Source organism: Larimichthys crocea, chromosome X, assembly GCF_000972845.2.
Source record: "Larimichthys crocea isolate SSNF chromosome X, L_crocea_2.0, whole genome shotgun sequence".
Taxonomy (NCBI): Eukaryota; Metazoa; Chordata; class Actinopteri; family Sciaenidae; genus Larimichthys; species Larimichthys crocea.
Window position 1 is genome coordinate 16,810,746 of NC_040020.1, and position 9,615 is coordinate 16,820,360.

At 48.3% G+C, this 9,615-nt stretch overlaps 2 protein-coding genes across 3 annotated transcripts; both read left to right on the plus strand.

The window, feature by feature from the left end:
- The first annotated feature begins 1,107 nt into the window (after positions 1 to 1,107).
- Positions 1,108 to 2,660, plus strand: LOC104940130 (uncharacterized). The gene is made up of 2 exons (XM_010756687.3): positions 1,108 to 1,660; positions 1,777 to 2,660. The coding sequence occupies exons 1-2, from the start codon at positions 1,203 to 1,205 to the stop codon at positions 2,243 to 2,245; spliced, it is 927 nt and encodes a 308-aa protein (XP_010754989.1). The 5' UTR covers positions 1,108 to 1,202; the 3' UTR covers positions 2,246 to 2,660.
- Positions 2,661 to 3,451: 791 nt separating this feature from the next.
- On the plus strand, positions 3,452 to 9,195 carry LOC113746538 (zinc finger protein 287-like). 2 transcript variants are annotated; one of them, XM_027282579.1, is made up of 2 exons: positions 3,452 to 4,823; positions 8,169 to 9,195. In XM_027282579.1, exon 1 carries the CDS (start codon positions 3,794 to 3,796, stop codon positions 4,604 to 4,606), a length of 813 nt encoding a protein of 270 aa, XP_027138380.1. In that variant the 5' UTR covers positions 3,452 to 3,793; the 3' UTR covers positions 4,607 to 4,823; positions 8,169 to 9,195. The 2 variants fall into 2 exon arrangements, with proteins under 2 accessions (XP_027138380.1, XP_027138381.1); XM_027282580.1 differs by lacking the exon at positions 8,169 to 9,195 and adding an exon at positions 7,618 to 7,669.
- Positions 9,196 to 9,615: the final 420 nt, after the last annotated feature.

Sequence of the window (9,615 nt, forward strand, 5' to 3'; positions counted from 1 at the left end):
TAATTTAGCCATAAAATAGTCAAATGTACAATTTATCCTTAGTGGGACATTAAAACATGTACTGAATGTAAAGTCATAATATTCCTGCACCAAAGGCATTAGGATCTATCGTCTGTGTTCCATAAAACTTCATGGCAATCTAGAAATAGTTGTTACGATATTTCAATATAAAAGAGGTGTTGGTTTGAGTCATGTGACCTCAGTGATGACAAAAATAAAGTAACCCTTATGTGCTGACCTATGGATGTACATGGTGATGGTAATGAATCCAGCTCATAAACCACCTAATGAGAAAAATTTGATTACCTGGCTTTCAACACAATGACAACATGTTGTTAAGGCATTGCTTACAACCATTCAACATCTTGTATTGCCTCTGCTGGTCATTACGTTAAGTTTCATTAAGGTGCACATAAACCATGCATGAACGAATATTGAATGAGTACCACTTGTGTAACATTTTACCCAAACAGCTGTTCATATCACTAATGATAGAAAAATAAATGAAATGTGTCAAAGCCAATCTGTCACCAATGTGTTTGTTTACCAAAAAAAGGCAGCAGTGAAGCAAAAGAAGACAGTTGACAACACTTTAACAACGTATTTTCAACATGTCAAAAGTCATGTATATTTGAAGCAGCTGGCTTTCCATTATAGCTGATTTTCGTTTCCAACTAACATTGTCTGTCTGTTGTTTGGTGCCGAACAGGTAGTCTCCTATGGGTCTTTGAGGACTTCAAACAAAACAGCTGTTTGATATAGACAATTTAGCAACAATAATGCACATTACAAAAAAATGAACTTGAGAACTTAAGCAATAAATGAATGGAAATTAATTAAGTTGTCTATGTTCTGTTAAAGCACACATTTTCAACAGATTTTCATCAAACTGTCACTATATGTACACCTTATCTGACATTTGTCTCTTCTTTGCTTGGTCTGCTGGAAAGTTTGTTTTAGCAAATTTGTTACTAAGTGTTGTCATGCATGTCAATGTGATTTGGAAATATGGGGAACAGATCAAACGTTATGCAAGACACAGATGACTTGTGCAGAAATTATCAGGTAAATAATTAACGTCATGATTACACTGTGTCTTTATTTAAGGATGTTCAGGGACAGCCTGCTAGACAGGTATTGCTGTCTTGTTAAATCTTTTTCACACAGATCACTGTGTTATTTTCTGACAAATTCACATCAGGATGGAGAGTATCTGTGTGGTTGACAACATAGGCCCTCTGGCTTCTCTTGCTCGAGACATCTGCCCTTTCCCAAACTACAACCCCAATCCTCTTTTTGTCAATATGCTGTCTCCCAACTCTTCTCTTCACCTGAGGAAACACTATATGGAGGTGCAGTCCTCCCTGACCCCCAAGCAGCTGGAAGACTTCACCCAGGGCCTGAGGAGAACTTTTGGCAAGGAGGGCAAGGTCACTCTTGGCGGAGTTGGGGTAGTGGCTCTGTCCCTGGCTGTGCTGTTTGACACACTTGCTAAACAGGCAAAAGGAGAATGCTTGTCAGATTCAGGGCCCATTCCAGGTTTATTCATCAAAAACCAGAGAGGGTACTACCCTCCACATGTCTACACAATCAGTGAGTACCTGAGGCTGGTGCCCCATATTGCAAACAACCCCACAAGGATGAGAGAGGAGACAGAGAGGTACGTACTGCAATGTGTATTTGTCTACATGTACTCTGTAAAATCAGTTTGCCAACATTGAATGTGTGTACTCTGTGTCAGCCTGTGTGAATTGATTGTCTGTTTTTCTCTCCAAGGTACTTCAAACAGTTAGGACTTGATGACCAGTCTATGAGGAATTTGGGAGAAACCAACACAGTCCCAATAAACGAAGCTGTCACTTCACTAAATTGGATTCTGGGAAAGTGGTTTGCAGACAGTTTGCAGATTTACCTGCTCCGCATCAAAAATAGTACAGCTGACGAGATGATCAGATCCAAGGGAAAACAACCAGCTGGTTTCATCTGTAAACTCAACTGTGATCCAAATGCAGCTGACAAATTATTTTTGGCCGAAGTTAAAAAATCTGACAGCTGCATTCAAGAAGTTTTTAAAAGACACATGACAAATATCGGAAATCCACGGCTGCTCCAGGTTGCCCAGACAGAATGGCTATACACCATTTTGGACCTCTCAGAAAAACTTGGAAACGTGGATGATTCAATGATTGCTCAAAGAGATGATTTTGACCTGAAGGCCAATGGACTTGGAAAATGGGCAGAGTAGTTCACTGTTCAACATGAAACTAGTCAAATATAGGAAGCAACATTAGTTATTGATAAAATGACAAAGGGTTAACTATGTAATATGGGATGAAAAGTAAGAATATGATCAGCCATGTGGCTTCAGATATATCAGATATATTAAGTGCAACATGACACTAGAAATACATCCCCCCCTTACTTTCTTAATATGTGTTTTTGTTTGAGGCCATTTTGTGTTTTGAACTTTTGTTAATAATTGCTAATTTGATGAATTTGTATCACAATGTTGCTCCAGCTACTGTCTGAGTGATATTTGTAGTTATCAGTGGTTTTAGGATTCAGGAAATGACAAGTGATGTCTATGTATGTGACATGTAGGTATTAACTGTATGTCGAGTATGATTTTCAATGTGTCAATAAATTTATATTTTAAGTTATGATCGTCTTTTGTGTTCAGAAAGTGAAAGAAATCACAGACGTCCTGAGTAATAATGCTAATGCCAATGTCGGTCTGTCAGTCAGTCCATCACTTTGGTTTATCAACAAAATAACAACTAATGGATGAATAAAACTTTGTACAGATATCCTTTGTCCCCAGAGAATTAACCCCACTGACTTTGGTGACCTTATTTTTCCTCAAGCACCACCAGCAGGTTGACATTTTTATGATTTAGTTAAAGGTCCAGACTCTATTGCAGAAATGTAAAATAATATTCATACCAGTGCTTGCTCATGGTGGGAATGATTGGGTCTGTAAATAGTATACACAGTCTACACCTGCTCTGTATAAAACAGATTCTGTTATATCATTTCTGTCATGATCTGGTCCATTATCAGTAAAATTCAATTGAATTACTGAATAATAACCAGAAAATAAGAATAGTTATCCTACAATGAGCCTTTTATATCAAATATTAAGATAATACTTTGATTCCAGACTGGGCATATTAATTTGCCACAGCAGCTCAGCTGTATTCACAAGGTGGGTAAGAAAATACTAATAAATAAGAAACATATATAAAGAAGTCATGCTGGTGTTAAAGAGTCTGATAGTGTCATTTGTAGTTATCAGTGGTTTTATAATTCAGGATATGACAAGTGATTTCTATGTATGTATGTTTGTGATATGTGTAGGTATAAACTGTATGTCTAGTATGATTTTCAACGTGTCAGTAAATTTACATTTAACGCTAAAAAATCAGAGATGTCCCTGTGGGCGGGGGCGTGGTGCATCAGCTGCAGGAGAGAGGTGTGGGGAGGGCTCAGGAGAGCAGCGCCAGGTGAGAGTGATTGACACACTGGTTCCCGACTGGCTAATCACTCTCGCCCTTTTCCCAACACAGGAGCGTGCTGGACCAGAAGAAAGGAACCACGGACAAAGACGAACAAAAAGAGACGCACGGCAGACGGCAGCAAGACGCCTGTGATCGGCTGCAGTGTGCGTGATTTCTGTACTAATAAAAGAGCACTTGCAAATGAGCTTGGGACTCGGTGTACTCTGTGCGAAAAGAACCCACAGTGGCAGTGAGCGTGTCACATTTTGGCGCCCAACCAGCTCAGCACAGAGGCGATGTCGGAGCCGCAGCAAGTTCAGCCAGTGATGGCGCTGGCCCAAATGGTGGCGGAGGTCGCCGCGATGAGCCGGGACCAGGCGGTGGCCAGCAGGCAACAGCTCGCGGCGCTGCAGCAGCAGTCGGAGAGGCAGACGCAGCTGCTGGAGGCGATGTTGGTCCGGGCGGGGACAACGTCACCGGGTCCCTCGCTCCCCGGCATGACCTTGCACAGGATGACTGGGAATGATGATGCGCAGTCGTACCTGGAGATGTTTGAGGCGACAGCGTCGGCGTGCGGCTGGCCGGAGGCAGAGTGGGCCGTGCGACTGCTTCCACTGTTATCCGGGGACTCGCAGACTGCAGTGCTCGGCCTGCCTGCCTCCTCTCGGGGGCAGTACCAGTCCGTGAAGAGGGCTGTCCTGGACCGACTGGGGTACTCGGCCGAGGACCACCGCCGGAGGTTTCGGGGGACCAAGCTGGGGCCCGCCGACCGCCCGTTCACCTATGCCCAGCAGCTGAGGGACGCGGCTTATAGATGGCTGCAACCGGGGGAGACCACGGGCGAGAGACAGCTGTTGGAGAAGATCGTGCTGGAACAGTTCGTGGAGGGGCTGCCGGCTGGCACCCTCGAGTGGGTGCGTTGTCACCGCCCCGACGACCTGGTGGCTGCCGTCGCCCTCGCGGAAGACCATCTGGCCGTCCACTCCCGGGGCCAGGCATCAGAGGCGCGGCCAGCGTCCTCCGGCCGTCCCAGCCCTGCACCTCGCAGGAGACCCGCGCCCTCCGCCGCAGTACACACCCGCTCGCCCCTTCCCTGCTCCTCGCACTAACATCCCTTCTTTTTCTCTTCCGCCACAGGGTCGAGCCACTACGGGCGCTGCTCTTAGCCCACAGAAGGTCCTTCAGGCGGCAGGGCAGGAGTGCTGGAGGTGCGGGCTGCCCGGACACTTCCGCCGCGAGTGTCCACTAATGGAGGTCGGGCAGGTGATCCGGGTTGTCGGCCCTCCGGCGCCCTCCCCCGGTCCAGGAGAGACGTACAGCGTTCCGGTAAGAATTCAGGGGGGTACACATCAGGCAATGGTAGACTCGGGCTACATGCAGTCTATAGTTCACCAGAACCTGATTCGACCTGGGGCATTGTTAGAGGCAGGATGGGTGGATATCAGGTGTGTGCATGGGGATATTCACAGATATCCTGTGGTGCCAGTGGAAATTCGTTTCAGGGGCAAAAAGCATAGTGTGAAGGCTGCGGTTAGTTCCCGCCTGGCGCATCCTCTAATCTTGGGCACAGATTGGCCCGGGTTTGATAGGTTAGTGGGGCAGTGTGTGGGGGTGCGCTCACGACCGACAGGGACATGGGACATGTGCGCTGTGCTCAGCGGTGACGCGAGGTTGTCCGACACTGCAGACGGGGAGGGGGAGCCAGCGGTGCCTTCCCAGGAGGCGCCGCAGGTTCCTGTGTTTGACTCCATGGAAGATTTTCCACTCGAGCAGTCTCGTGACGATACTCTACGCTTTGCCTTTGACCAAGTGATACAAATTGATGGTCACATGGTGCGCCCTGACGCAGCGCTAGTGTATCCACATTTTTCATTGCGCAGGGACAGATTATATAGGGTGAGTCGTGACACTCAGGCAGATGACGTAATAACCCAATTGTTGGTCCCGAAAAGCCGTCGGGAAATGATTTTCCAGGCGGCTCATTATAACCCTATGGCTGGTCACATGGGATATGATAAAACACTAAACCGGATAATGGCTCGATTCTATTGGCCAGGCATTCGGGCAGACGTGCGCCGCTGGTGTGCGTCTTGTCCCGAATGCCAGTTAGTTAACCAACCGGCCATCCCGAGAGCGCCGTTGCGCCCATTACCGCTGATTGAGGTCCCATTCGAGCGCATTGGGATGGACCTCATCGGGCCATTTCACCGGAGCGCACGTGGATATCGCTTTGTGTTAGTCCTTGTGGATTATGCAACGCGATATCCAGAGGCAGTGCCGCTGCGCACCATCTCTGCAAAGAGTGTGGCGCAGGCACTGTTTCAAGTTATCTCCCGGGTTGGGATCCCGAAAGAGATCCTGACTGACCAAGGCACCCAATTTATGTCACGAACACTGAGAGAGCTGTACGGATTATTGGGCATCAAGTCTATTCGAACCAGTATTTACCATCCCCAAACTGACGGCCTCGTTGACCGCCTGAATAAGACTTTGAAGTCCATGATCCGTAAGTTTGTGCACGATGATAGTCGTAATTGGGATAAATGGCTACATCCTCTGTTGTTTGCAGTGCGAGGTACCCCAGGCCTCCACGGGATTTTCTCCCTTTGAGCTGCTGTTCGGCAGAAAACCACGCGGGGTTCTGGACCTGGTTAAAGAAAGCTGGGAGGAAGGTCCGAGCCCAAGTAAGAACGAAGTTCAGTACGTCCTGGACCTGAGAGCAAAACTCCACACACTAGGACAGTTATCACGCGAGAATTTGCTCCGGGCCCAGGAGCGTCAGCAGCGGCTGTACAACAGAGGATCCAAGCTAAGACAGTTTTCACTGGGAGATAAAGTGCTTGTTTTGCTCCCATCTTCCAACTCCAAATTACTCGCCAAGTGGCAAGGGCCCTCTGTGGTCACACGGCGAGTGGGTGACTATGAGCTTGTGCGATCTGACAGGGGAGGGGCGACACAGATTTATCACCTCAACCTCCTTAAAGCTTGGAGAGAGGCGGAGTCTGTCTCCCTGGTGACGGCAATTGCAGAGAGAGATGAGTTGGGGCCGGAGGTACCAAAATCGACCAATCCTGCCTCGCTCGTTTGTGAAAACCATCTCTCACCGTCCCAGAGAGCAGACATTGCCAGGTTGCAGCAGCGTTACGCTGATGTGTTCTCCCTCCTGCCAGGGCGCACAAGCCTTATTCAACACCATGTTGAGACTCACCCGGGCGTGACAGTGCGTTCACGGCCCTATCGACTACCTGAACACAAGAGAAAAGTGATTCAGGCTGAATTGAAAGCCATGTTGAAGATGGGTGTAATAGAAGAGTCCCATAGTGCCTGGTGTAGCCCCATCGTTCTTGTAGTCAAGAAAGATGGGTCTATCCGGTTCTGTGTGGACTATCGCAAGGTGAATGATGTTTCACAGTTTGATGCCTATCCGATGCCCCGGGTCGACGAACTCCTGGATCGCCTGGGCACTGCTCGCTTTTTCACGACGCTGGATTTGACCAAGGGCTACTGGCAGATTCCCCTGTCTCCAGAGTCCAAGGAGAAAACGGCCTTCTCCACTCCGTACGGTTTGTACCAATTTGTCACACTTCCGTTCGGGTTGTTCGGGGCCCCAGCCACATTTCAACGCCTCATGGACCGGGTGCTGTGGCCGCATGCGGCATATGCTGCCGCCTACCTGGACAACGTCATCATCCACAGTGACACCTGGGCGGAGCATGTGCAGCAGGTGGCCGCGGTACTCGAGTCACTGAGGCAGGCGGGACTCACGGCCAACCCGAAGAAGTGTGCAGTTGGACGGAGGGAGGTACGATATCTGGGGTACCACTTGGGCGGCGGGCAGGTGCGTCCACAGGTAGATAAGACAGCAGCGATTGCAGCCTGCCCAAGGCCCAAGACAAAAAAAGAGGTGCGGCGGTTTTTGGGGCTGGCCGGCTATTACCGGCGATTTATCCCCAACTTTGCGGTGCTGACCAGCCCCTTAACCGACCTCACCCGAAAGGGTGCCTCAGATCCGGTCCAGTGGACGGAGCAGTGCCAGGTGTCGCTTGAGAGGGTAAAGCAGGCCCTCTGTGGGGAGCCCCTTCTCCACACACCTAACTTCTCTCTCCCTTTTGTCCTGCAGACTGATGCGTCGGGCAGAGGGCTGGGGGCCGTTCTGTCCCAGCAGGTGCGGGGCATCGACCGCCCAGTGCTGTACATCAGCCGCAAGCTGTCCGAGAGGGAGGCCAGGTACAGCACGGTGGAGAGGGAGTGCCTGGCCATCCGGTGGGTGGTCGGTGCTCTGCGGTACTACCTGCTGGGGCGCCCATTCACCCTCTGCTCGGACCACGCTCCCCTCCAGTGGCTCCACCGCATGAAGGATGCCAACGCCCGGATCACACGGTGGTATCTGGCGTTGCAACCATTTAAGTTCACTGTGGTCCATAGGCCGGGGGCACAGATGGCTGTGGCCGACTTCCTTTCCCGCTCCCTTGGGGAGGCTGGGGGGGGGGAGTGGGTTAGGCCAGACGGCTCCCCGGCCTAAGTCGGGTGGTGGAGGCATGTGGACGGGGGCGTGGTGCATCAGCTGCAGGAGAGAGGTGTGGGGAGGGCTCAGGAGAGCAGCGCCAGGTGAGAGTGATTGACACACTGGTTCCCGACTGGCTAATCACTCTCGCCCTTTTCCCAACACAGGAGCGTGCTGGACCAGAAGAAAGGAACCACGGACAAAGACGGACAAAAGAGAGACCACTTATCTCAACACCTTTGTGGACCTGGCTCTTCAGACAAAAGACCAGGTCAAAACCCTAGGATTAACTTTATATTCTAAACTCAACTTTGAGGCTCATATCAAAACATAACCAAAACATAATTTTATCATCTTAGAAATATTGCCAAAGTCAGATCTCTCGTCAATCAGGCTGACACAGAAAAATCAATTCATGTACATACATGAATAACATACATATTTACACATATAGGTGCCTAGATACACAGTTAATATATCTGACAAGTATAGGAGACAAAAGGTTCCTGGTGTTTACCATTTAGCTGTCTTGAGAAGGTAAATGGTTCTGTACTTGTATAACGCCTTTCTAGTCTTCCGACCACTCAAAGCGCTTTACACTGCATATCTCATTCACCCCATTAACACACATTCATACACTGATGGCACTGGCTACCATGCAAGGTGCCAAGTGCTCAATAGTTTTAGGAGCTAGGCATTCATACGCATTCACACACCTTCGGGAGCAATTTGGGGTTCAGTATCTTGCCCGCTCTGCCTCTGAGTCACAGCCGATACGCAACCATCTACATCACAAAGAATCAAGGTGCACCTTTTCTTTCATCTCAGTTATCATTTATTCATCCACCCAGACCCTTTCAGCTGTTATGTCCTCTGCTGACCAGAATACTCCCCTAGGGAGTATAAGGCAAACCTTATACTCATACCTCGTACTGGCTGTTACTCCAGGCTAGTGCATTTCTTTCCATAGTGGACACTGAGGCTTCACTATCATAGCTGCAATCGCTAGTGGGACTGTTAGGCTCTCTAAATAGAAGAGCTGATGGTAGTTTGGGACAAAGTGTACAGCAGTGGAAAATCTGGCACCATCCACAGGGAGTTATGGGAATGCTTGGGCATCTGGTTAACATGATTGTGGCCATACAGATACAAGTGATATTAAATTCCTCATCTAACTCAAGAAAGTGAATACTTTCCAAAATGTTGATCTCTTTTGAATATTTGTGTTGCTGTTTTAGTTTAACCTAAAATAAATACAAGTTTGTTTACAGGTCAGAACTAAAAAAGCAAAAATGTCCTCCAGCTGGGAATCTTTCACGTACTTTAAGGTCATATGACCAGAAGTCACACTAAAAGTAAACTGTTTGTCTATCACATGCCCCTATCACTGTTGGGTAAGTGTTATTGCATCAATACTGGAGTTTCTGCAATTTTGATCTTTCCCAGCAAACATTGGTCAGACGGTGAAGTTTTGCACAGGGTCTGAAGTGGTCCTGACAAGAAGACCAAAATTGTGACATTCACAAAAAACTGAAATGATGAAAGTCAAATAAGAACACAGTACATACTGTATTTATTGTTTAAATGCAGATGGTCTCTTTCTATTTGTCTTGT